This window comes from Chinchilla lanigera, unplaced genomic scaffold (genome assembly GCF_000276665.1).
Source record: "Chinchilla lanigera isolate Chin_1 unplaced genomic scaffold, ChiLan1.0 scaffold00002, whole genome shotgun sequence".
Classification (NCBI taxonomy): domain Eukaryota; kingdom Metazoa; phylum Chordata; class Mammalia; order Rodentia; family Chinchillidae; genus Chinchilla; species Chinchilla lanigera.
The window spans coordinates 49,393,653-49,421,630 of record NW_004955403.1 but is presented as its reverse complement, the minus strand read 5'-3'; the positions used below and the strand labels follow the sequence as shown (position 1 = coordinate 49,421,630).

Here is a 27,978-nt window from a genome sequence, read left to right as displayed (position 1 = left end):
TTTTGAAACACAGCCATGGTTGCTCTCACTGATGAGCTATGAAATTACAATTTCACAGCCTCTCTCTGTCTATTAATATCAGACAATAAGAATAAATTAAATTTCTATCAGTTCTTATAATTGCAATTATTTTTTCATATATCATCTCATTACTCTCTACCATAGCCATCTTCTGAAGCCTGATATAAGCATGGAAATATCTGTGTCATTCTGGAAAGAGACCCTAAACTTTTAGCTTGGAGATTTTCCACACTATATGATCATTTGCTCATGGACCACACTATGGCTTATATTAGAGTGATTCAGAACACAACTCAGATCTCATGGAATCCCTGAAGGTGTTGGAGATGTGGGTTTCCACCCCCAGGCAAACACCAGTCTGTTTTCTGTCACTATACTTTTTAGTGTGTATCTCTTTTGCCTCTTTCCTTTCATGCACCGTAATGTTTTTGACAGGTATCCATGTTGTGTATATAGATCGTTCTTTTTTATTCTAGAGTAATATGTATATTATACATTTTTAGACTTTTACCTATCTATGAACATTTGGACTATTTCCAATTTGGGACTATTAAAAATAATGCTGCTTTGAACACGATGCAAGACTTTGTGTAAATGTAGGTTTTCATTTCTTTGGAGTAAGTATGGAGAAGAAAAACAACTGGGTTACATGATAGGTATATGATTAATTTTTCCAGAAACCCCGAAAATGTCCTTTTGCAAAGTGATTGTGGTGGACATGTAGTAGTAAGTTACTGTGCTTTTAATTTGCATGTTGCTGATGATTGATGCTGCTGCTATAGTTTGGATTTCAAGCATCCCCAAAAAGTCCAGTGTTAAAGGCCTGGTACTCTTGGAAGATGATGGAAGCCTTTTACAGGTGGTGCCTAGTGGCAGGTTTTAGGCATTTGGAGACATGCCCTTAAAGGGGTTCATGGGAAACTAATCTCTTCCTCTGCCCCCTCTTCCTGTCATCAGCATAAGGTAAACATGATCCTTGCACCAAGCATTCCACCATGATACTCTGTGCCACCACGGCCATAGAGTGATGGGATAATTGGCCACAGACTAACCCCTCAAAAACTGTGAGCCAAAATAAACCTTTCTACTTCTTAAGTGGATCATATATATTTTCTTGGGTGTCTTATAACCGTGACAGAAACCTGACTAATACAAATGCTGAATACCTTTTCAAATACTTCTCAGCCATTTCTATATCTTCCTGTTTAAAATGTTTATTCAAGCCTTTTATTCTTATAATTAGATTTTTATGTCAAGTTGTAGCATCTCTAGATATATTCTGAATACAAATACTTTGTTAGATATTTACTGTGCTTCCTTATTGTCTCACAGCTTGTGTTTTGCTTATTCATTTCCTTATGCTGTCTTTTGATGAGCAGGAGTTTTCATTCTGATCAAGTTTATTTACTGACATCTATGCTTGTTGCTTTCTAGGTCCTATAACATATTCCTTTACTCTAAGATTACAAAGAAATTTTCCTTTTCTTCTATAAGTGTTATAGTCTAAGCTTTTATGTTTAGGTTTGTAATCCATATCAAAGTAATTTTGGTGTACAGTATAAGATTCAACCGAAGGGTCATCTTTGTGCATATGGATATGCAATTGGTCTTACACAATTTGTTTCCCACCTTGAATTAATTTTGTATCTTTACTGAAAAATCAATTAACTGCACGTGTGGTTTGCTTCTGGCATCTACTATCTTCTACCCATCCAATAGTGTATCCTTACACTAATATAGTGCTGCTTTGATATTTAACAATGACTATCTTTTAATAAGTCATGAAAGCATACAACGTACTCCATGTTTGCTCTTTCCCAAATCAATTGATAATTTTAGAGCACTTGCATTTCCATGCAGATTGATTTATTCAAGTGTCCTCTTTCTTCTTAAATAGTTTTGAACATTTCATTAGTTCAAAGCATTTGTCCATTTCGTCTACATTATTGAACTTAATGGCAAATGTGAGGACACAGTGAAATGAAACAAGCTCCAGTGGAGACCTTGTCCCATGATCTGGAGTTGGGTGAGACCCCAGGAAAACATATCTTGGGAGCAGGTCTGCCTTAGCTCAAAAACAATAGCTAAGCCTGAAGCCACACCCTGTCAGAATCAGACTTGTCGCTCTTCAGGTCTTCCTGTAGGCCTTCATCTTACAGTTGCATATCTGAATATTCAAGAGCATCCATTTACAGATGGCCAAGCCTACCCTGCATAGCCTTCTCCTCTCTAGCACCTTGCTTTGCAAATTTGACCCATGCAGTATCCCAGTTTCCTCCCCCATAGAGATGCACTTTCTGCTAGGGACCCATCCCCTTGCTATGCTTAGAAAATGCCCTTGGGGAGAAAGCCCTGAGCTCATCTCACATGCTTCTTCCTCTAGAGATCAAAAACCCTAAATACTTCAAAACAGCACTTCATATTATGCTGACTTCTACCATTTTTCACAACATGGGGTTGATACCCATTGCTGTGTCATGCTTGGAACCCAGGACTAAACCTCGGAGCAGTTATGTGCATTATATAAACAAACACAAGGTAGACAGCTTTTAGCTTTTACTTAATTAAATTTATCACCCAGTATTGGATCTTTCTATAGAAGAACTTCAGTGTAAGGAATAGTTGGGAAGCAAATGTAAATGAAGCACAGTATGTTCTCTGAAAAATCTTCTTGGGCAGGGAAATAAAAAAGAAAGAAGTCCAACATACTGTCATATTCCAGAGGCTGATAAATTCAACAAGCAGAAACTCAAAGTGCTCTGAGGAGCACAGAGCATGTTTAACTTTGACATGAGGCTGGTGAGAGGGGAATAGTGCTTTACAAAGTTTCTTACAGAAGAAATTTTTTGTCTGAGTATTGAAGGAAGGTAACCTACATAATCCCTAAAATGTCCTTTTTCTGTAAACTTTAGTACATTTTATAAACTGTGTCATTTTTACATGCAGATATTGTCCTAGGTCTATTTTTCATCAGACGCTAGAGAGTAAAGTTCATAGGCTCCTCCTGCACACACATTAAATGACATGTCACAATTACTGAATTATTGTCTCTGGCTGAGAAAACAATTTGGGAATGAAAAATGTCCTTCAGACGAAAGAGTTAGTGAGAATAAACAGGAGGCAGGGGAGAGCTGAGTGCTTATGACTTGGGTAAGCAAAGAGACAAGGATATTTAGATGTTTAATGCAAGGAGTCCTTTTTTGAAGCATGATCTTTGTGCATAGGTTAAGAAAACTGTGCCCTCTGAGTGGGAGTTCAAAACCTCTCCTATCCAGCTGCTGAAGGAACGGTTCACTTGGAGCAACATTAGAAGTTACTCAACAACAATTAGTGTCTGATTTTGAATTAAACAGACAGCTAGCTTGACAACTTGGAACCACCTTCATCCTCCCTCATCATCTTCACTACTCTGAACATAGTGTTTAAGGATGATTTATTGAAGTAGTTACCATGTCTTGACCATTTTCCTTTGAAATTACTCATGAATCCTTCATACGCTCAATAAACTCTGTGATAGCAGTTCTCAGACCTTTCATCCCAGCCCCTACTGTAAGCTTAAAATTATATAGGACCTCAAAGAGTTTTTGTCTGCATAGATTGTATTTGTTAATGTCTGCCAGATGAGAAGCTAAAACTGAGAAATTGTTCAAATATTTATTAATTCTTCCAAAGTGACAATTGAAATAGTAATAAACCCATTATTTGTTAAGATAAATAACAAGTCTGTGAAAAGTAAATCTTCCAAATAAAAAGTAGTAATAAAAATTTGAGACTGAAATTGCTTTTAAGTTTTTGCAAATGTCTTTGATGTCTGGCTATGAAAGACAGTTCGATCTTCATATCTGCTTCTGCATTCAATATGTTACAGTAAAACCTGTCATATCATCTCCTGGGAGCATTTCACTGTACTCTCACAAGACAATGAGAAGAAGGAAGGCAAATTGCGTCTTTGTTTTACCATAAATCTGTTTTTCACCTTGCAAACCTTTTGGAGGAGAACTTAGAACTGATGCCTAATACAACTCTCTTCATTTCACATTTGATTCTAGTCTCATCTCTGTGTTTGCTCAGTGAGTGACTGTACCTCTCCAATCATCCCCATCCAGGTCTGCCTTTCAAGCCAGCCTTATCCAAGGGTTTTCTGTGATCACACATTACAGAGGTCTCTTCATAACCATGGCGTCACATCTTAATACCTCCCCTAGTTCCCAGAACCTTCTTCATCTTAGCTTTTCCTTCTACCCAGGTTCATGGTGAGCCTCCCTCTTCTCTTGAAATGCCCCCCTTTCCTTGTCTACATGTAAGACACATTGTCCTCAAATCTTTCCCTACTTCAATAACATTTTCCTCTGATGGTGTTTGTGGCCTTACAGGAGAGATTTTAAAAATAGTGTGCACTTAAATTTTAAAAGTGTATTATAGTAAAAGACATATTGCTATTGTTCACCTGGAAATACTCTCCCTGCCTTCGAACACACTTATCCCATTAATCTTGCTATTTTCTGAAGCTGTTCTGGAAGTCCTCTTTCATGAGTGTCTGTAGGAGGTGCAGTAAAAAATAATGGTGAATGCAGTTGCTGAGGGCCATTCTGCTGAAAGGCAGCCTCATTAAAACATCAAGGGTCATCATCCACATTTTTCACTGCATCAAGCACCATGCAGCTCTGGCTCCTCCCAAAGTCAAAACAACCATGAAAGGTAAACTTTTTAATTAATTCAGAACAGTGAAACATAAGGATAGTGTAACTAAAGACACAAAAGAGAACTTTCAGAACTGTTTCTTTAAGTGGCAAGGACTGGATAAGTGTGCTCAAAGCAAGGGGCAGTATTCTGAGGGGGGTGGACAATGACAATGTGTCTTTTACTACAATAATCTTTTATTGAAACACACACATCATATATGCTGTGAAGTGCTGTTGAATTTCTACCTGTCCAGTTTATGACAAACAAATCCTTACGTCAGGAGCAAGATCTTGTCTCTTTGTATCCCTTCTCTACTGTACACATTCAGCTTTCAGGCAAGGTGGGTTAAAAAGCAAACTCATTTAAGAAAGTTCTAAGAAGTGTAGAAAAGGCAACAAAAAGTCATAGGCAATTAGTGAGTTATTTTGTAGTTATATGCTTCCATTTTTAATTTTTGAAATAGTTATTATGGAACATATTAAGTATATAAAAATAGAGTCATATAATTAAGCTGATGGAATTATCACCAAATTTTAACAACGATAAATAAATACATAGGCAGTGTTGGTTTATTCAAGTTCTTCACTTTACCCAGATTCTTGGGAAATAAATTCTAGTCAGCATATCGCCTCATCTGTAAATATTCCATGATGTTCCTCTAAACAGTGCTGTTCTTTGAAACCATTACCATATCTAAACAAAAGCCAACCCTTGTTCTTCATAAAATTTCCAAACAGAATTCACATTTCTCCAATTTCCTTATCATACTTTTAGAATTTCTTAGTTTGAATTGAGATCCAAATAAAGGCCATATATTAGGATTGTTTTATGTATGGCTCTTTCCCTGTTTTCTTTTCCCTGATATTTTTATTTTGATTGGATAAACATTTTCCATAGTTTAGATTTTGCTAACTTTCTCCCTGTGGATCATTAGTATTTTCCTCTTCTCCTTGTATTTCCTGGAAATTGTTCATTAGCTTTGGAAGATTTCATCGCTCATACTTAGATGGCATATCTGTCATCTAGAAGTTCATAATGATTTATTGTTTTAAGATAGTAATAATGATATATGTTTTATATATTTCATCAGTGCCTTTCAATTTAACCGGATGTTGAATTTCAGTGTGGCATTGGCATAAGGGCATTATATAACATATTTTAATTTTATCCCTCCTCCCACTCCCTCCCTTTGTTTATTGCATAGTTATTTATAATAGAGAAAACTTGGAAAGAACCAAATTGTACAGACTAGCAAAGAAAAATAAATAAATTTTGCCATATTCGTATAATTACATGGTAAATGTCTTGTAAACATTTTTGAACTAGAAATAAAAGAATGTTCATAATATACGCAAAAAAAAGGCTGTTCTCAGAAGCATGTGCTGGAGACACAACCCCAGTTGTTTAAAATGTATTATTTCTCAGTTAATTTTTGTAGGAGATGGTGGTAAATGATTTTCGCAACAATGTTGATCAAAGTGTGTATTATAGGCCCCAGATAGGTTATGAAGAAGATTTAGGAATTAATGAAATGCGTGTAGATTAGTCTCACTCTGAGAAACAGGTAAATCGTGTTAAGTAATTTTGTCATACCCAACAATATGTCTACATTCTCACATATCTATGCTTCTTTAAATACTTCTATACAATTTCTTTATTGCAATGTTTTAAAAAGAATCAAGGTATTCAAAGCAACCAACTTTTTCTTCTTCAATAGTGTTTGTTTGCTTCTCCAAAAGTTCTGAAACTTCAAGATCATAATATCCCCTAAAGAGTACTTTAATAAGACACTTTAAGATGGTTGATTCACCATTATGATACCTCAGAGAAGTGGTTATTCAGTTTATCCCAGGGAAGACCAAATTCCCAGACAGCTCAAATCTGTCTTTCCATATCTTCTAGCCATTGATTGGAATTCTGACACAGAGCAATGTGCTTGTCTCCTGGTTGGTCTCCTTACCCCTACCAGTCTTCCTTTTTAGTTATCCTTAGATAAATTTAAGCTTTACTAAAAAATTAAGAAAGCCAGACACTTGGTTTTTTTTTTTTTTTTTTTTGGGTGGGGGGGGTTTCTCCGGTACCAGGAGACACTTGTTAATATACTTTCTACCTTGAGACATAAAGCAGAGCTAATTTCTAACTCACCGGTATCAAATCTTCAAATCTGAATAAAGGAAAGCCATGAATATCACTCTTTATCACTCTTTTGATCAATTATCCCAGCTTTCTTCTCTTGTCAAGAGTATTTCTCTATGAGTGAGACAGAGACAAATGAACAACTACATCCAAGTAAGAGTTCTGCTGCTTCTACACTTGCCTAGAGAATCAGTACAGTTATGCTGGGGTTGGTGAATAGTATATTCCCATACGAGCACATCAGAAAATATAATTTATGGACATCTTGTGTGTTCTGAATTAATCATCCAGTAGGAACAGACATTGGATGGATGTTTCTGAGGAGAACTGTAACAGTGAGAAACAACCTTTTCCTAGGAATATGAGTGGTTTTGACAAGAGAAAACCATACCCTGTACCAAGGATTAAATGTTCTAGGAACAGACATTGGATGGATGTTTCAGAGGAGAACTGTAACAATGAGAAACAACCTTTTCTTAGGAATATGACTGGTTTTGACAACAGAAAACCATACCCTGTACCAGGGATTAAATGTTCCAGGATAACCTTGAATGCAATTGTCTCTGTCTTGAATTTGTCTTCATACTTTCTGCATTTATCCCCTATGCATCCTTATTCATGTCTCAGATCTTCTGGGTTTTACAAAACTTTTAGGACCACTGTCATGACCACCACTAGAACCACTGGGAATTCGTTAGTGATTTCCTTTCTTTGGCCTTAGAAAGATTTTCTTAGTGCATGTGCTGCTGCCTAGAAGCCATAAATTTATTCCTTAGCCTTAAACTCTGATAAATCAGCCACTATACCCCTGTGAACAGAAGATACTGTACTGCTCAGTTAAAATTACACAAATGTTTCAATCCTGCCTATTGAAATTCTCAACTCTTCTATGATACCAACTAGACACTTTAGCTAGGCACTGGGATCACCATTGTTCAACGAATTAGTTACCCAATAAAGTGCGTTTTCAGCCTTCCATACCCTTGGGGGTCTGGAGTCAAAATACAAAATTTGTACTTCATTTTAAAGTCAGTGAAGAGTCATTGAAATGACTTGATCAATGAATATAATCAGGATTGTTTTCTCAGAGTATCTCTGGCTATAATGTGAGGAGTAGGTTGGAAGGAGATAAGATCAGCAGCAGAAAGCCAGTTAGAGAGATTTTAGTTCGTGAGGTTTTAGTTCAAGGTGACAGAGACCTGATCTAGGGCAGATGGTGATAAGGAAATTGGAGGCTCATGGTCAAGAGTGGGTACTGGGCTGTCATGGAGGACTTAGGAGAATTAGGATTAAAAGTAACAATGGATTTCTGGCTTAGACAGTGGAGGGGAGATGTTGCCGTTGACTGAGATTGGAGCAGAGAAGAAAGAGCAGGTTTGTGGGAGATGATGACTTCAGCTCAGTTCTTCGTAATAGGGAGGTAGTTTGTGAAATTAACAGAGATGCCTGGTAATAGCTGTGTCCTAAGACTAGAGCTGAGGAGCCAGCTATGCTCTGGGGAATGGAGAACTGAGAGTCGTGAGACCAAGGAAGAAATTGAGGCTCAGAAAAGGATGAGCTGCCACGACCTTAATCTTCCCCTGAAAGCAGCAGGCATTTCCCAGAGGAGATAACAGGGGTTTGAAGAGAAAAATACCCCCTCTGATCAAAGCTGAGCTACTTAAATGCTGTGTCTGTTATGAAAGATGAAGACATGGCCAATTCCTGTTTTCAAAGATGATGATAATCCAAACAGTACCACATTCTATGTGTTTTTAAAATAAAAGACTAAATTGCCCCAGCAGCTTTTACTATTTTCAAATTGGTTATTCCAGCTGTACTTAGAAGCCATATTATAGAATCCAAAAGACAGCTTTTATTTTTAGGATGAGCTATTAGAATTCTTGTTTCATCTGCTATGCCTGTTTGAAAAACCACCTACAGTTGGTGGAGTCAGAGGCTGCGGTGACCTAACCCTACTTGAGCCGAGGGCTGGTTACCTAAAGTCTCGAGAGAAGTGGCTGAGGTACAGTCTATCCCTGGCTTACTCCAAGCTGGGGATGGAAACATGCAGAAGCTGGGAGTGGAGATCAAGTTGTTATTCATATTCCCACTTTAAACAAGCACAGATGATGGCGCTTGAAGATAGCTAGCGGGTCAGAGTGAATGCCTCTGAGTGACTTGGTGACCACTGAGAGGACCCAGTATGTCATCTCCAAATTGTCCAGAGAACTCAGATTAGGCATTACACAGCAGTCCAGAACCCAAAACCCATCCATCTGCTCTCTTGTTCATCTTTTACTATGCAAACATCAGCTAACTTACCCATGACCTTGCTGGCAAGAGTCAGGACTTGGACTTGCCTGAAATAGTTTTGCACTTCCTCCTTGAAAGTCCGATTTTGGTTGTTTATGTCGCTGCTTTGGATTGATGATGTTTGGCTTCAGACTACCATCCCACAAATTTGAGAGGAGATGATGGTTATCGCATCTTCATTACAGCTTCAGACCTTCTTACAGGATCCTACAAAATGTCTTTATAAGTACTGGAAGTAATAATTTTATGAAGTGCCTGCAACTTAGCCATATAAAATTATTTGGAGAATGGTCATGTTTTCATGTAAATCTGACTGTCTTGAAGATCGGCAAGATAAGGCTTTGGAATGTGAATTCCGACAGGCCCTCTCTCTCCATTTAAGCACATATTTACAGGGGTTGAAGCGGGAGTAGCATTCAAAATGCCCTTTTTTTTTCTCAACAAGAAACATTCAACAAACATTATCAACAAACAGTATCCTTTGACTCCAAGAAGATTCATTGAGAATTATGCTCAGTACTAAAAGAGCAATAAGGAAAGAATCATAAGCCCTGCATGTTTTTAAAGAGTCTAAATTCAGAAAGATTGAAAGACATTCCTTCAACAATATTGTCAGAAGCTTACTATGTGCTATAAACTGTGGGAGGTGCTGACACCACAGTGAAATAAAAACAGAAGCTGTGCTCTCAAACTTATATTCAAGAAAAAAGAAAAACCAAGTAAGTAAAGCATAGAAGATTGTGATAAGTGCTATGGAGAAAAGTACTGATGCTTAGAGAAAGTGGTTTGTTTTTTTTTTTTTAAGAAAAAAAAAAAAGTATATTAGTCACCTTTCTGTGGCTGGAGGGAAATATCTGACATGCACAAATTAAAGGAGAAAAGACACAGTTTCAGAGGGTTCAGTCCATGGCAAACTGGCTCTGAGGCGGAAACATCATGGTGGAAGGGCCTAGTAGAGCAATGCTGCTCACCTCATGGCAGCCAGGAAGCAGAGTAAAGGGAAGGAGGAAGCCAGAGGAAGAAACACCCACAGTGACCTGCCTTCTCCAACCACACTCATCTCCAAAGAGCATATTCAACTATGAACTCATAAATAGGTTAATCTTTGATATACAACTAGGTGACCACACCATATCTGCATGTATGCGATTCACATATTTTCAAGGAGTGTGAAACCTCTGGAGCCAGCCCTCACCCCATGCCAAGAGGAGCAAATTCCATCCTTGCTCAACATAACTCATGCCAGTGGCTTCAGAGAGCTCCCTATGCCCCTATGAGGTGCATCTCCTGATGCCAGCCCTTGGATCTCTCCCCTAGCCCTTCTTCCCACAAGCTTGCACACAAGCCTCCAAGATAGTAATCAGGGTGTCCTCCCTGAATCCCTTACCAACATATTGAGGTCTCCTCTTCTTGAAAACCTGCCCTGTTCTCTCTGGTCATTCTCACAGTATGTTCAACCATTCTGTGTATTAGTCTGTTTCCATTGCTATATCAAAACACCTAGGATGGGTGTGTAGGTGAGTGACAAAGCACTTGCTTAGCATGTGTGAGGCCTTGGCTTCTATCTCCAGCCCACCTCTCCTCCAAAAGCAACATGTGACTTGACACTTTATAAAATACAAAGGTGTATTTCACTGACAGTGGTAAAGGCTGAAATTGAAACAGCATGGCACCAGCTCTGATGAATGCCCCTCTAGCTGTGTCAGATCACAGCAGGTGGCACCATAGCAGAAGCATATGCAAGATCACTGCGCAAGACAAAAAAGAAGACAGGGAAGGGACCAGTCTTGCTACTTTATGGTAACCCATTCTCCTAAGAACCTGAAATCTTCATTTCAAGCTTTTTTCTGTGCCAGATAATCTTTTATTAGGTAAAGGGGGGAATTTGCTATCTTTTGAGAGTGGCTGAAATTATACTTATTCAACATCAGATGTCTTCTAAAAAGAAATGATCGCAGCGGGTCTATGCAATAGGATATTTTATTCTCTCCTGAGTCACTATCATCTCTGGACCCATTCATACACTCTGGTAGAGTGCTCCTCCCCTTTTCCAACAGGAGAGATGCTGCTTGGGGACTTTGTTGGCTGATGAGAAAAACTTGATGGAGAGCTTTCACTTGAGGAGTTTGGGTGATCCAGGGTAACATCCCCGATCTGCAGAACTATTCTTGCCTGGAAAGAGGATCAAATAACCAACTTTGTCTTCCACTCACAGAAATATGAGGGATGACAACCATCTTTCTGCATGACCTCTTTCTTTGTCTGTCTTGGGGTAAGCAGTGGTTCTTCACAGTAGTAACCACAGGCCAATGTTCCTCAGCCCTCCCATTACCCACCAGGTAGACCCCAGGCCAAGGTTTGTTCCTTCAGTGCTGGGTGTACACTGTGTCCTCATACCTCCACCCTTACTCACTTTGCCTATTATTCATACTTCTGCCAGAAAGTTCAACCAAGAGGCAACACTGTGACTCAAGGGATTGACCATATGACTGTACTATAGGCAAAAGGCTAGAACAGCCCAGATCCCAGGTAAGCAAAGGAAGAAGGAAAAAAAGGAGAGGACTGTCCAGAGAAACACCGGAGTCACATCTGATGGTCTTGTTTGTAAACTCAGGATTCTCATGAGCACATGTGAGCTGAAAGAGTTACAGAATGCCAGGCAGAGCTATAGCTTGATTTCACTAGCCCTGAACTCACTAGGTAGCCCAAATTGACCTTGGACTTAGTTCTCCTGCCCCAACCTCTCAAGTGCTGAGATTATAGGCAGGCACCACTATGTCTGGGCTGTGGCTTAGCCATCTTTATTGTCACCAGAGACTCCTGTGAGGAGCCAGTCAAAGCTGAAGGTCTCTTTCCAGGAGTATGTATCTTTGTATGTATCCATACAAAGACTTGTATTCAGCTTCACAGGAAGTCTATGAACCTTGAGCTGTAAGCCCAAGGATCCTGTCTGTGGCTAATTCAGCCAGAATTCTTAGAGACCCCTAGCCACTATTCCAGGCAGAATAGGAGTCCCTGAAGACTCCTGGTTGACTGAGAATTGTCCAAGGGAGACCCTGCTTGAACTCCAGGAGGCTCCATCAGGTCACTGTGACACAGCCAAACTACATGGAGCAGATTCTGAGTCTAGTCCTGATTTGACCACAAATAAGCCACGTGATTCTGGAAAATTGCTCTTCTACTCACCTTTTCTGTCTGCCTCTGGAAAGGAATTGACGATCCCCACATTCCTGCTGATCTTCATAGTCTAACATTCTGCCACGCTGGCTACATAGTGTTTATCAATAGCCACTGTCTCTCAGGGTTGTCATGAAGATGTCAAGGGTTCAGGTCAGGATGAAGCAGACACTGAGGCTAGAGCCAAGAAGACTGAGTCACAACCTTCTGCTTCCATGCCCAAGTTCCTTGATTTTGAAAGAAGCAGTCAATTTATAAAGGAATCCTTAACTTGTCAGTGCTGGGTTGGACAGGAAGTCTGTCTGTGACCTTGGGACGTGGAGAGTTCCATTTCTGTTCTCTTTGAGTTTTGGAGTAAACTGGAACATGGTGTCACAAACCTGGAGATGAGATGAGCAGGTAGGATAATAGATTTTTCTTACATTGGGAGGACTGATGGAAATTTTTGCTGTCACTTCATAGCTAAAATGTGAGTCTAGTGGCCAAGGATTTACTGGTATAATTCCTAGTTTCTCCCTAATAAATCCACCAGATGAACCCTAGATCAAAAACAAGAAGTTAAATGCTCCCAGGGGACAGGACATGAAGTGACAAGACATAGAGGAATCATTTAAAATCTTCAGTTTCAACATATCTTTAGAATCTAGAAGTTTCTGCAGTTTAAGTAAGGATTTTGCAGCTCCAAAGATGAGGCTGCTCCTAATGATAGTTTTCGGACATAAATACCAGCTCTACCCATACCCTATTGTAAAATCGTCAGGGTATATTGGAGGGTCAGAAACAAGTCAGAAATTCTGCAGTGGTTAAATAGTGGAAGGACACTCAGTGAAGGGAAGTGTTCTCAGGGATTTGGGGATTTTCCAAATGCCAAGAATTAAACTAGGCAAATTCACATGCAGAGGATGACCTGACCTGCAGGGCGAGGTGTACAGGGAATTAAGCTGGGAGCCGTTGTGTCCCCTTGAGGCAAAGACTGACCAGAGGTTGTTGAGTAGCAAAACATAGCTATGGTGACAGGCAAATAGGAGCCCCTATTCTCATGTGGCTAATTCAGAAGTCTGGCACTTCCTAGGAAGCATGATGAAGGAAACCCAGAGGGTTAGATACCAAATGGTGCAGCAAGAAAAAAAAAAAGAGAAAGAAATATTAGTGCAGAGAAAACTAGAAGACTAGACAGAAACAGTGCACCAAAAAAAGGGAAATAAGGCACCAGACAGAAGGCAGGGCCAGGGAGAAAAATAAGAAGCTATGGCCAAAAGGCAGAGAAAAAAGCAACTGGTCAGACCAGAAGGCAGAAACTCTGAATGGACAGAAAACTCAATCACCCCATCAGTCAGCAATGAGTCAGGCAGCCACCCTCCACAGTACTGGGGATGTCTTCAGGGCACCTGTAGTGCTGGGTTCTAGAGCCCTGGGAGGGACCAAAACTGTCTATTTCTACTCAAGTGGTGTTGACAGCCTTGGGACTGGGTCCAAGACATCCATCCTTAACTCATCTGGCTCTGCCCTGGAGCTCCACGCCTCAGTGAGTAGAGGACTGGGAGCAGACACTTCAGCTGTCTTCTCACTCTTCGGTGTCATCTGTCATCAAGAAAAGAGGGATCTAAGAAGCAAATGAGGCTGAAGACATAACTGATGGGGAGCTCAGAGGAGACTGTCTGAGAGGGAGGTTTGGACGAAGAAGGAGGAGGCCAGAGGAGGGACTCTGATGGGGACAGGGTGCAGCAGCTTTTTCCCAGGCCTGATTCCAGCTCCATTTACCCCTCCTAAGAGAGGAAAAATGAAGTGAAGGAAGAGCAATAAACAATGTCAATCACGAGGGGAGCAGAACTTTGTGCCTTTTCTCCCCCTTTGGAAAGTCGCTAAAGGAAGTACCGTTCTGAGTCTCTCTCCCAACGCAGCCGGTCAGCAGCTGTGCAGAGAGAATCATGTGGCTCTTCCCAAGGGAAGAGGGCTGCTCCAAGCAGGACAGATGAATCCTGTGACCTGCCCCTGGTGGAGCTGTCAGATTGGGAGAGGGCAGATCTGTACTAAGCTCAAACACATCTGGACGCTGTCACACACTCAAGGGAATAAACCAGATGGTGCCATTTTGGGAATATTCTTTGGCCTGGAAGCAACTCACTCATTGGCTGAAAGACCAGTATCAGGGATGTTCCTGGGTTAACAATAGCACTGAGGATGGAGACTATGTTACATCCAGTTCTTTGTAGCAGTTAGCATTTTGATCAATTTCATTTCCGCTGAATTCTTCAGCTGCAGTGAGACAAATGCGTGTTTTGAGTGCAGGGCATGGAGAGGGAGGACCAGCATTTATGTCTGCTGGTGGGGATGTGGCATGAAGATTACAGTACAGAGGGAACCCAGGAGCTCAGCTCTAGGTCAGCCAGACCTGGAGGAAAGGGAGGAAAAGAGGGATGGAAGGGAAGTGACCGAAAGGAAGCGGAGGTATTTATGAATACAAAGCTGGACTCTGTAAGAAGAAAGAATGTCCTTGAAGGAATTGCAGGTGATTTCTAGGTTCTCAAATCACTTTTGTAGCATTCACATTCACAGTTCGTATTTTTCTCTTGTTTTGTTGTTAACTGAAATTCTTCAAATAAGGGAAATACCCTGTGCCTGACGAGATGATTTACAGAGCAGTTAAATTCCAGACAGAGTGGTTTTTGCTATGCCCAACTCATCCATACTTGTAACTCTTAAGCACAGGAGAAGGTGGATGTTTGTGAAACAAGTCTCTATTAGGGAGAAATATGTGACAAGACATAGGCATCATAATGTAGGATGATTTTTTTCTGGAATAACCATATTCACATGAACCCAGTAATCATGTTGACACTGATCACATTCTCTGCCTCTCAGATGAAGTTTGAAAAAGTATCTTTCCATCTCAGCGTTCCCCAACCATATACCCCTAAACTCCATATACGCCACTCTTCCCCCACCAAAAAAATCCATTATTTTGATATATCTTAAGATTCCACGAAGGAACACAAGCCCTAAATTCAGCCTGCCTAATTTAAAATTCCAGCTCTCCCAGTAACTATCTGAAGGACTTCTACTGAGTCATTCAGCTTCATTAAATGGCAATTTCTTCAGCTGTAAGATAGGAATATTGATAGGAGTCATAGAACTCCTACTGCTACTAATGATGATTAAATTGTTTGTTAAGTGCTCAGCATAGCGTTTAGCTCAGAATAGATACCCAGTAACTCTAAACTTCAAAGCAAGGACAAAAGCTTTGGAGCTAAAGAATGAAACTTTCTTATTTATACGTTTTTCTTAAGTGAACAGTCATCATCTGTGTGTCTGTGAGTGTGCGTATCTTTGCATCAGTTTCTCTGAAACATCTTGAGATTTGCAAGAAGAATGTGTCAGCATGAGGGCTTCCATTCACCACAGCACCGATCCTCCATTCTTGAGTTTCACTGTACAGAAGGTCATTCTTCTACTAAAATGCAGAGCACCACTTTCCAAAGTCATTTGTAAGTTACCCTGCCTTTTGTCATGACTCTGATGGATCCGTAGCACAGAAAGGAAAACAAAGACCTAAAATCCAGACCATAAGATCCAATACAAGAAAAACATTGTATTGGGGCCATTAGAAAGTATCCATTCGACGTTTTCTATTTTCGGGGAGAAAGCAAGACCCACAGGTATAAGACTGATCTCAAAGCTACCTACACAAATGGACATAAAGCCAGTGGAAGAGGCAAAAATTTAGAAGTAAGGAAAGAGAAGAGAAGAGATGAAGGGAAAGTCAAAGTGTTCTTCCATACCAGCCAGGGGGGAAGAAGAGAGATACTGGGAGTTTTGTCATTCACAAAGTACCTTTAGTAGGCAGTACTGGAAGTCTAAGGAGTGGAGAATCAAAATGGCTCAACTAGGAGTTCTAGGATTTTGTATCCTTTTAGTGTACTCAACTAGGAGTTCTAGGATTTTTTAACACTGTAGCTTTCGAGTACGTGATAGCTTTTTAGTAATGTTTGTTTGTTGTTTGTTTGGAAATTGGGTAATTGGATAAGATAACCCCCGAGACTGTGCCCACTTTAAGGCTCATGATTTTGTTATGCTGTAGCTACGAGCTCTGATGGTCACTGTGCAAGGTGGCAGAAGACCCAGGCTCTAACTCCTGCTGTGCAAGTCAGGTTTGGGTAGATGGGGAGGGTGGAGAAAAGCATTAAAAACACAATGGCTGAGCTTCAGAGGACAAAAATATGACCAATGACTTCAAAAAAGTTTGTAGTGACAGTAAAATAAAAACACTATTAAAAATAAGCAATAGTATTATAAACCTGGCTAGGCCAGGGATTAGAAAAGACTCTGACAGCCAAGCAACTGAAGACCATTTGGGAGTGATGGGGGATACTGAGACAAGAAGCACACTGCAATATTAAAATGCATCAACAAGAAAAAGTGGCTGAGAACCACTGGCCACAAACTGGTTGTGATGGTTAATAATGATTGTCAACTTGATTGGGAAAGAAATACCCAAAGAGGTGGTGGGTTTCTGAAGCCGCTAACCTCATCAGTACATTAACCCACTGATAAACTTACAGCTGAATGGGCTATTAGGAGGAGGGACCTGTTGGCTGGAAGTGGGTCATAGGGACATACGCTTGAGAACTATATCTCAATATAGCTGCCTCCTTTCCATACCTGCCTCCTTTTTCTCTGGCTCTCCTCCATTCTCTGCTTTCTGGCTGCCTGAGGTAAGCAACTTTCTTCTGCCATGCCCTTCCACCATGATATTTCTGCCTTTGAGGCCAAAGACCATTGACTGAAACCTCTAAAACCATAAGCCAAGATAAACCTTTCTCCTTTAGGTTGTATATGTCAAGTATTCTGTCCTAGTGACAGAAAACTGATATTTTACCAAAGCCAATATGTTTTCAACTTGAAGTTCTCATTGAAATACACAGCTCCAACCTTGAGGAGGAAAGGAGTTCATGAACCTTTAGACTCGGTGTATAGCTCTGCATCAGAATATAAATTATATTTTCAAGTGACCAAATTTTAATATGAGTTGTTTGAGTAGATTCCAACTTATTTTCAAATTCAGGCAAAGTAAACTTGTACATCTAAACTCAGTCGAAATCTGACATTTAACAGAAGCCATCAAGGGGTAGGCTGTCACTGAGAGAGCCCACTGAATTTGCTGCTGTAATGCTGGCTGTGTGTGGACTGCATAAGTAAGAATGGTCTTTGAGGAGGTTACAAAGAGGTTACTGGCCAATGTGGGAAATTCAAATGCATCTGGAATCATTTGCAACTTTTTAAAGACTTAAAGCTATTATTTAAAAAGTTTGTTGGCTTATTTTCCTAGCCATTTGTCCTGCTGCTTGCAAATAACATGTATGACTCTGTGTGTTTTCTTTCAGGGTCTTTGTTCCCTGATTTCAAACCCTCAGAAACAGTTTTTAAAATAGTGTTTTGGCTCGGATACCTAAACAGCTGCATCAACCCCATCATATACCCGTGCTCCAGTCAAGAGTTCAAAAAGGCCTTTCAAAATGTCTTGAGAATCCAATGTCTCCGCAGAAAGCATTCTTCCAAGCACACCCTGGGCTACACCCTGCACGCCCCCAGCCATGCCCTGGAGGGGCAGCACAAGGACATGGTGCGCATCCCGGTGGGATCCGGAGAGACGTTCTATAAGATCTCCAAGACTGATGGGGTCTGTGAATGGAAATTTTTCTCTTCCATGCCCCGTGGATCTGCCAGGATTACAGTACCCAAGGACCGATCTTGCACCACTGCCCGGGTGAGAAGCAAAAGCTTTTTGCAGGTCTGCTGCTGCGTGGGGCCCTCAACCCCCAACCTTGGAGAAAACCACCAAGTTCCAACCATTAAGATCCACACCATCTCCCTCAGTGAAAACGGGGAGGAAGTTTAGAGGACGGGGGAAGGTCACAAGGAAAGGGGTGATCCTAGATACCTTCCCACTTCCTACTCAAAAGACAGCTCACCTTCCTTGGAGGAAAAGACAGGAGCATTCAACAAGGGTACACCAGGCAAGGGATGGGGGAGGAGATCCAACTCACCAGGCAACGCATAAGGAACAGGAAAGAGGCTGGAAATCTCCCAACCAACAGGTTCAGAATGATTCTAGACAACATATCTCTGCACCTGATTCTCATTTGTTTTCTAGTCTGCTTTCCACCACTGGCCCTTTCAATGAGAAATACCATGGGAAACAGAATTGCATACACAATCCGAAAGACTATAAATACAGGATTATGATTTCATCATGAATATTTTGAGCATTCACTCTAAGTTTGGAGCTATTTCTTGATGGAAGTGAGGGGACTTTATTTTCGGGCTAAACCTACTGACGCCACTGTTGACATTTATGGAGAGGAACCCTAAAGAGAATTGGGAGATGATGGCCAACACCCAGGCACATTACTTGTAGAATGAGTTTTAAAGCTCCACCATTTCTGATACATCCAGTTTCTCAGCTTGGGTGAAATAGATAGTGAGACTTCCCTGTGGCTGCACTTTGATGGAATACTGTGCTTATCCCCAAGGATGAGGGTTAGGGACACTCTTGCTGCAGAATGAGGAGGCTCATGCTCCACCCTGTGAAAATCTTTTCGTCATCAGATAAGAACAATAACAACTGCCTCCACGTAAAGCTGGAGAGTGGAGGACCGACTGGGGAGAGGGTGCTTTTCTCAAGAGATTACAGTACACATGAGGCTCATCTTCACAAATTAACTGCTAAGGTCAAAAACCTTTCAGCACTTCCAAGATCAGATGTGGAGAGGCTTCTAGTGCATCACACTGAAAGATCAGCAGGTTGAGGGTGCTAATTTCATGCTAAGCTAGCGGCTGCCAAATCACTCCACAGCCTTTTGGATGTGGCCTAGAAAATTCTTGACAAATTACTTGCCTTTCCCAGAGCTCCGTTATGAAAACCCAGAGCTTGTATTTCAAAAGGCGAAATGACTGACTTCCACTTCTTGTCACCTGCTTCACTCCTGCATCAGGAATGAGGGTCACCTGCGGCACACTGGAGTGAGCCTTGAGACCCAGGGACACCCTTCCTGGACTTGGAAAGATGTCAGTGCTTAGTCTCGGACACATACTGACTGGTTACCAAAGAACTGCCCAAAGCAGGGGTTTGCAAACATTTTTTCGGCAGAAAAATCTTTATTCCAGCAAAAGATCCCACAGCCCACTCAGATTCATCCATACTGCTTCCTATAGGAAATTGGGCAACATTTCTTGCTTCATATCTACCAAATTTTGATAAACCTTAATAACTCAGATTATTGCTAATGATGACAGTGGTAACTATATGTGAAAATTAAAATATGCCTGTTACCCCACCATGAGAACTTAAAATATGATTCATGTTTTTTGAATAATTCCTGACAAGAATCATTGATCTAAAACTACTGGTCATTTCTGTGGCCCCTTCCTTATTTGTGTGACTTCCTCCAGGAATTTCAAAGCAGGTTGGAGACGTTGTATAACCCTCCAGCAAGAATCATGGCCCAATCATCTCTCTTTCAGCAAAATAATTATTTCCTTAAGTCTTGCTAAAAGCAAATCTCTTTCCACATTGCAGTGGAGGATATGTCTATATGTGGATGTAGGTTTTGTGAATGGCTGTGTTTGGGCTTTGAACGCAGCTGCTCTCTCCACTTTCTGGACAGTGTCTTATTAACAAGATAAATAGATACTTGATGTAGTCGTAAGAACATAGATTCTGACACTTAGAAGATGGCTGGATTTTTAGACTCTACAAGTCTCTCTGCCTGGCCCATACCAGTTCAAGCAGATACAGAGGTCTCATTCTAGAGGCGGACACCTAGGAAGAACTTGAATGTGAAAGCCTCCTGATTTTCTGCCTTGGCAGGACAGAAGCTTCATCACTGAGAAAAGCTTCTTTCAAATTCTGAATTTAAAAATTACTCTTGGCCTTGGCTTCCCTTTACAAAAAGAGCATCTTCCTGGGGAGAATGATCATAACCTGTCTTCCTCAAAATGTGATCCCGTATTAGACATGATCATGAAACACGTCTGTGGATAAATTTACATTGTAGATGTGGGAAAGTGTATGAGCACCCGGAAGTTAGTGTTAATGCCACTTGTAATCAAAACACACAACTAGAAAATCTTTTGGTCATCAGATAAGAACCATGACAATTGTATCCATGTAAAGCTATCCGTAAATAATTGTCTGCTACACTCTTCCCCAGCACACTGCCCTCTAGGGAGGTAAACTTTTAACATGTTTCCCCTTTCCCATAGCATGATATTGGGTATAAACATGCCAATTTTATAAAAAAAAAATTGATGTTACTCAGAATTCAGTGATAAAGTGAGATAAACAGCACACAAGTTGAGATGCCTTTCACTCATCCACAAAAACATCTGTACCTTTAAGCATGCCAAAAACTATCTAAAATTGTCACAGCTAAACAAGTGATTGTCATATTTATACTCCCATGTTTACTGCTTCTATTTGGAGCTGGAGGAATTTACCCAGGGTAACACTGGTTAAAATGCCTTTGCTAATGTGTTACAAAAAGCTGTTGCTTTGGGACTGCCTGAACGTTGCAAAAATCAGTGACATTATGGGACAGTCAAAACTTGAGTTTATTCCGCAGTAGTTATATGCATAAGAAGGAGCCTTAAATCTCTTTATTCAAAAATTTCTGGGGCCGGGGATATAGCTCAGTGGCATGGCACTTGCCTGGTAAGCATGAGGTACTGAGTTTGATTCTTGTTTCAAAAAAATTTTCCCAGACTATAAAAGTGTTTCAGAATTCATTTTACTTATCACAGTTTTCTTCCTTTTCTTTTCTCATATCTCATCCAGTTCTGCTTCTGGTGTAATTACTTAATGTATCCTACACTTCCCAAATTGGGAAGTCTCCTAATTCCATCACCACCTGCCTAGGTTGGTCCGCCCCTGGCAGACAGTCTCTTAAGCTTTCTCTGTTAGGTGTCCCTGTGTCAGCAATCCTTGGCTCTAGACTCCTAACAACTCCACTCTTCCTATTTTAGAAATGAAAATCTGATGGTTGAGTTAATCAAGTGCTTGGCCAAGGGCAAGGAGGATCTGACTTAAACTTGAGTCTGACCAACTCTAAGCATTCTCATTCTCCACAGCATCTCTATGCCACACGCAGTGAGGGACAATAACCTCCCACTTGGGTTAGGTGTGTGAGGATGCCAAACTTCGAAATGTTTTGTTTCCTTGTGATTTACCTACAAATTAACCTTGGCAAATATGCTACCCAGTCTCCAACCCAGCCAAATCCAAGAGCAGGTAGGCCATCATTGAGAGAGGCTGGTGTCTATCATGCTCTCAGACTGCACTACTTTTTTAGGGAAATGGCCTGCGATGTTAAAAGGCTTGGTAAGAAGGGCACTAATATCAAATTAGGAAACAGTGGGCATATGAGAGAATGCAGATAATGCCAGGCGTAGCGGTGCACGGCAGCAATCCCAGCACTTGAGAGGCTGAAACAGGATCAGATACATAAACAGATACAACATCATGCTCACTCCCCCGCATTCCAAATTTTTTTGGTTTTTGCCTGGAAAGGAAAGGACTGTAGGCATTGCCGAGAATGTGCTGAGTGTGTGAGTTTCATGGATGCCACCCTGAGAGAAGGGCTCAGCCTGCTGACCTTCAGGTAGTGAGAGACCCAGGCAGCCACCCAGGTTGGCAGCTGTGCTATGCCCAGGAAACCCACCCTTTCCTCTCTCACAAATGACAGCTATAGGTCCGAGCATCTTGGCCTCCCCCTTGACTTCCGCAGTGTGAACCATCACACAGACACGCTGGTCCAGTAGGTTCCTGAGTTTCAGCCTGGGAGTGAGAACATTTTAGGAACCATTTACTTGGGCAGCTAATTGTTCACTCTTTAATCACACAGCTATTTAATCAGCCTTGACAAACATTCTCATGGCTTCTGGAGAGAGTGCTGCGCAGGTCCTCGTGCCAAAATAGATCTTCCTTCTACGCATGAATAGTTGTTGACTTAATTAAGGAAAGAGCTTTGTTCGCCAGCACAGGGAGAAAGCAAAAAGGTGGAAGCTGAGCAGGTAGAAAGCCAACTCTCCCAGCAGGAGCCAGGGTGACAAAAGAGAAGCTACGGGTGGCAAAGATGGAGCCATCAGCGGTCACTCACTCATCACTCATCTCTTTTTACACTACTAGGACTTTTAACCATGAAACCACCTGTACACAGCTCCGGTCAAGCTCCCTTGGAACACTGGTTGCTCCTGCTCCGTGTCTATGAACTCCGCTGGGAGCAGGGCTGAGTCCACCATCTTCCAAACACAATGGCAGCAGGGTCCACTGGCCTCCAAAGTCCCCGCAAGAGGAGTGAGTGGAGATGACGGTTTGGGACTGGGCCGGAACAGCTGGTTAGGATCTCAGCAGAAGGCGCTGACCCCTTGCCACTGTGGCCATCAGTATGACCTTGTTCATGCCCTCCAGACCCAAATATCGTGTGGGTGGGCTAAGAATGAGCCTCATCTGCTCTGTGCAGGAAAATGTCATTTCTTCACAGCCACTGCAATGTGGATTATGGGTTTCCCCGCATAGAAGGAAGAGGCCAGCTGTGGGGGTAGCAGGGACTGTGGATAAGGGGGAGACAGCATAAACAGGACTCAAAGCAGGGTGCTGTCCTAACGCTTTGCTGCAACTGGTAAGCAAGCAACTAGCCAAAAGCTGGTGATTTATTCATTTCAAAAGAGAAAATAATTACCTCTCCTGTCACAAGGCTGGGGAGCTATTACATTACTCTCCCTCTGTATCCATGTAGACACATGCTAAGCTGGAAATGATTATTGCAAAATGAAGAAAAGTACAGACTCAATTAGGTTTAAAAAAAAAAAAAACCTGAGAGCAATGTATACTGTATTTAAAGAAAACTGTGATGCAGACCCTGGCATTTTAAATAGCCTGAATACAGTAGGTGAATTTAAACATGAAGAGAAGTAAAGACAGAGGATCCCAGCAGGAGCTTTAGATTTATCCCTGTGAAACATTGCACACTTGTCAAAGTAATTTCACCTGCTTTGGGTCATTCCTGTGATTGATAGGAAGAGAAGGAAGGGCTTATGATCGGTCCTTGGCACAGGGAGGAATGAGGGGTTGTTCAAAGATTTCCTTGAAACCCACCCCCCATCCAGCCATTGACTCCTTTTTCTTTGAGATCTCAGTATCACCGAGGTCCACTTTGCTGTCACACTCTTTCATCTCCACCTTCTCTCCAGCGCTCTCTGCCAGCTATCGACAGCTCAGGGCTCTTCTCAGGGTCCAGTGCACATCCACCGTGCTCCTCTCTGTGGCTGACAGACAGGCACTTTGGAACTCTGTTCTTTCTCCCTAAATAGGCAGCCCCAGAGCCACAGGGCTGAGGGAAAAGGCAGGGCAGGAGGCTCTCAGTTTGCTCAATGAGGTGAAATGTAAAGCAAAGCCCAAGAATGACAGTCTCCGCAAGGTCCTCAGAGGTCCCACAGGGAGTTGCAGGAATTCATCTTTGCACTGGGAGCTACGACCCCCTGTACACACACTGACCGTCAGCAGCAAATTACCTCTCTTGCATCCAACACTGCCCTTGGCACAAAACCTGCAGTGAGGCTCAGACAGTCCCCAGCTTATGAGCTGGCTGGAGCCCAGGGTCATCTGTGTAGAAGTCAAGAATGTGTTTTTCCGAGAGGCATTGTTCTAAGTGAGGGAGGGGAAGGATGTTCCCAGATAAACCAAAAAAATAAAATTCTATTTAATGTACACCAAGAGTTGCCAAGCTTTTTCTGTAAAAGGCTAGAGAGTAAATATTTTAGGCATTATGAGCTATATGGTGTCTATCATGCATTCTTCTGTGTTTTGACTTTTCGGGAAGAAAATGGACAATCTTTTTTAAAAGACTTCAGCAAATTCAGCCCCTGGACCACAACATACCACACATGACCTGTGGCATCACAGCTTCCGGGTAGTGCAGGTGACACTAAATGGTGGCTTTTGGTGCTCAGCATACAAGCAGCCTTTTTAAAACATGTCACTGACATATCTTGCCTGGGCTGAACCTATGTGAGCTGCTAGATAAAGTGACATCATTCTTTGGGACCTTCCGAGCAGGTGTCAGGAAAGCAGGTGAGCACCTGCCTCGCTTGACCCCCGCATCCTGTGGAACAGGCAGTCCGCAGGTGCCCAGGTGAGTGCATGGATCCCACTCGTGACCTTCTGGGCAGTGGGCCATGACAATATGCCGACTCTGAGCTGCAGCAACAAGTAGCTGTTACATGACCAAGGCCATCCTCCCAGACCCTTGGAAGTTGGTGACATGGAGGTTCCCAAAAGCTTTTTGAGATCACACTTGCCTTCTTGGAGAGGACTTTTGAGCACAGTGCCCTGCACCAGGGCATCTGAGAGCTGCTTGGAGCTCAGAAAGCAGTCACGGGACACAAAGAGATGGTGTCTTCCAAAGGACAAATGGGAGGATTTCAATCCTTTTCTTCGTGCTTTGTTTCTTCTTTCCCCAATTTTCCTCTTCTGGTAAGTCTGAAATCACCTAACTAGAATAGAAGTGCTAAGGACAGTGCTATGGGGAGGCACAGTTAGCCTTCCTGGGGATGTGGAAGCATATTTCCCTGAGCTGGTGCTTTTGTGGGTCCCCTTTCCCTTCCTCAGTCCATCCTGATGGCGGTGAGGAAGAAGAAAACAGTCCTGGTTGGAAATAAAGCTCAGTTCCCATAGCCTAGGGCAGGAGCTAGAGCGTTGACTGAGGGGACTCTGTGGCCAGGCTCTGGAGTGGGGCATTTGACATAGTGGATGCAGAACTGACCTGGAGGGAACTGGAAATCAAAGTCGCTTAGTAGTAGCACCACTTTCTCCTTCGGGCATGAAAGAAGGGCTTGGGCAGGCTCTATACAGTCTGCCACTCATTATGGGCAGAGATGGGAGACCAGCTGCACAGAAACTAGGAAATACCCAGGAAGGCTCAGGTAGTAGTGGATGAGCCTCGGAACTCTAAAAAGTTATGGTACTATCCTAATTTGGGTGCAGAGCACATCAGTAGGGATTCAGGGCTGACTGCCACCTCCAAGCATCCCAAAGACATCTGTGCCTGGGAGAGCAGAGCCTTAGCACTGAACAGACCCTTGACTCTGAAGGCAGGATGAGAAAGAACAAGGTGGGGTCAGAAGCAGCCCAAGGACTGGTCCCAAGTCACAGCTGTAGGTAGGCTAAGGCTGTCTGCCGCACACTGGGACTGGCATAGAAAATGAGTGCAAGATCTTTTAGGGAGCTTTCTTCTGTTCTGTCTCGTGGCCTAAGAAAAGCAGAAAGGTGGCCACATCAACCTCATGTGACGTGAGGCATGGGCAGCCACTCCTGAAAACAATCCTCTTAATTCAGACCTTCTGAGACCCCTGAAGTCCCCTCTGCCCAAGCCTCTCTGGGGGAACAATGCAGTGCTGCCTCTTCCAGTGTGACCCTAAAGCACCTTGTCCTGTCCGCCTTCTCTTGCAGTATTCTATCCCACTTCTGCTTTATCAACCCACCCATGCCTCTTATTGCAGAGAAGTCGATGGCCCTAGTAGTCCCACCATGACAGCCATGGAGATTCCCTCCTCCATCAGTTCCTGCTGAGAAGCAAGGAACATTTGTCCTCATTAGCAAGGCCCAGGTGCTCTAACAGCTGGCTCGGCATCTGCAGGTGTGATTCCTGTGCAAAAGACGCTGTTGCTTTGGTCTCCTGCCCTCTCTTCCCATCCCCAGGCACTCTGAGATTGGAAGTATTTCTGATCCCAAATATCAGCCACAGTGGGACATCCTGCCACCTAATTCATGAGCTTCCGTCCAATCTAGAAATGCCAGAGAGAAAGTCACACAGAAAGGCAGGACCTACACAAACAATCAAAGCATCCTAGCCCAGACCCAGGACTTACTATTGATTCATCCACTAAAATAGTCTTTCTGGGGCTGGGGATTTAGCTCAGCGGCAAAAGCGCCTGCCTGGCAAGCGCAAGGTCGTGAGTTCGGTTCCCGGTACCGGAGAAAAAAACAAACAAACAAACAAAAATAGTCTTTCTTCCCACCTGATCTGCATTCCTTTTGTAACCCCGGCTTTTCTTTCATTATGAAATGCATTCCACGAACTGAGCTCTTAAAGGTTTGAAGACCCAGAGCCCATTCATCAAGAACTGAGCATCGGGATGAGCACGTCTTGCCTCCCAGCATCTCTGCTTTCCTGGTGCCTGCATCATACCAGAGGCGACAGGCATTGTAAATCACAACGAAAGAGAGGACACCGGCGAATAGTAGGAGGATGAGCAGCTTTAATCTGCAAGCAAGGTTGCCCAAATTCAACCTGACAAGTAGGGAGGCTTTTTAAAACTCTGCTACAAAGTAATTTTTATAGCAAAACATGGAAGTAGTACAAATATTTAAGTAATAATATATTGCCAGGTGCCCAAAGACTTTTTATAAGATGAAACAGTGGAGAGTAATTAAATTAAAAGGAGGTCTCTTGCTTGCTGTCAGCTTGGTTTGGGGAAGCTGGGCTGATCCACACCTTTGTCTTCTTCACATCCCAAGCAACCCTGATACCTATGCTTCAAGTGAGAGCTGACACTCACTTCAGCCCTGAAAACCCAAACCAAAGCACACGCTTTTCTCATCAGATGTGCAGGAATTTTTGTCTCTGGGCATAACAAGTTACACGGGGTCCACTTCGCAGTATTTCCACACAAACTAACCCACTATTGCAGACATCCAATTCTCTTGCTCCTTACCATGTGACTGTGACAGATCGTGCAGGGTTAAGTCTTAAATACGAAAACCTGTATTTCTGGAGCACCTGCAGCAAACCAAGCCCTGTGCACATTTCAAGATGGTAAGGCACTAGATTCTAGTCACATTACCAAAGAAGCATTTCCACAGAGAGCCAGCACAGTGATACTGAAGGGAGAGGAAGAGAGGGGTGAAGTCTATAGGGGAAAGGAAGAAGCCTAAAAAGTTGAGCCTGCATGTTCTGTCTTCCGGAGCACTCCTCTGGGAACCTCAACCTGCCCTTCCCTGAGCCGGTCACAGGCAGGAGCCAGAAGAGGATTGAGAGAGGTGCTGTGGGAAGAGCGAAGGAGTGGGCCTCCCAGACCCGGGCTCTGGTGCAGCCCACATCTCTTGGGGCTCTTTGACTTGTCATTTGTCATCTCTGGGCTCCGGGTTCTCACCTGGGGAGCAAATGAAGTTATGGGCAAGAAGATGCCTTGTGAGTAGGTGAAATGTATGAAGTCCTCCTGGGTGCCACACCGCCGGCACTTCTGCCCTGCCTTCATTTCCCCTCCCACCTGCTGTCTATGGAAGTCAGAAGTCGTTACTTTCTTCAAGCACTGGAGACTCCACTGCTGGAAAAGGGAGAATAAGTCTTCGCTTCCTTTGCACTTCACCTTGCTTCAATGTACTTGTTCCCAGGAGTGGTTCATCACTCCCTGAAGACAATTCATTCTCTTTAATAAGAAAGGAAGCCACATAGCAGGTGCTATGCCATGACCCACGCTAGTCACCTAAAGCCTGGGCTGTCAGCCTAAGCCCAGACTGCTAGGAGCCACTTCCGGTCTCCGTCAGCCTAAACCCAGGCTGCTAGGAACCACTTCCGGTCTCTGTCAGCCTAAGCCCAGGCTGCTAGGAAC

The 27,978-nt window shown here is 42.6% G+C and overlaps 1 protein-coding gene across 2 annotated transcripts in view; it reads left to right on the top strand.

The window, feature by feature from the left end:
* Adra1a (adrenoceptor alpha 1A) overlaps positions 1 to 27,458 on the top strand; it is a 91,709-nt gene extending 64,251 nt beyond the window's left edge. Inside the window, exons 2-3 of one of the 2 annotated variants that reach the window (XM_013514141.1) lie at positions 17,694 to 18,076; positions 22,496 to 27,458. In XM_013514141.1, coding sequence (XP_013369595.1) covers positions 17,694 to 18,076; positions 22,496 to 22,504 — 392 coding nt within the window. In that variant the 3' untranslated portion in view covers positions 22,505 to 27,458. Of the gene's footprint in view, positions 1 to 17,693 lie in introns of both variants that reach the window. The other variant, XM_013514140.1, reaches the window with a different exon arrangement.
* The last annotated feature ends 520 nt before the right edge of the window (positions 27,459 to 27,978 follow it).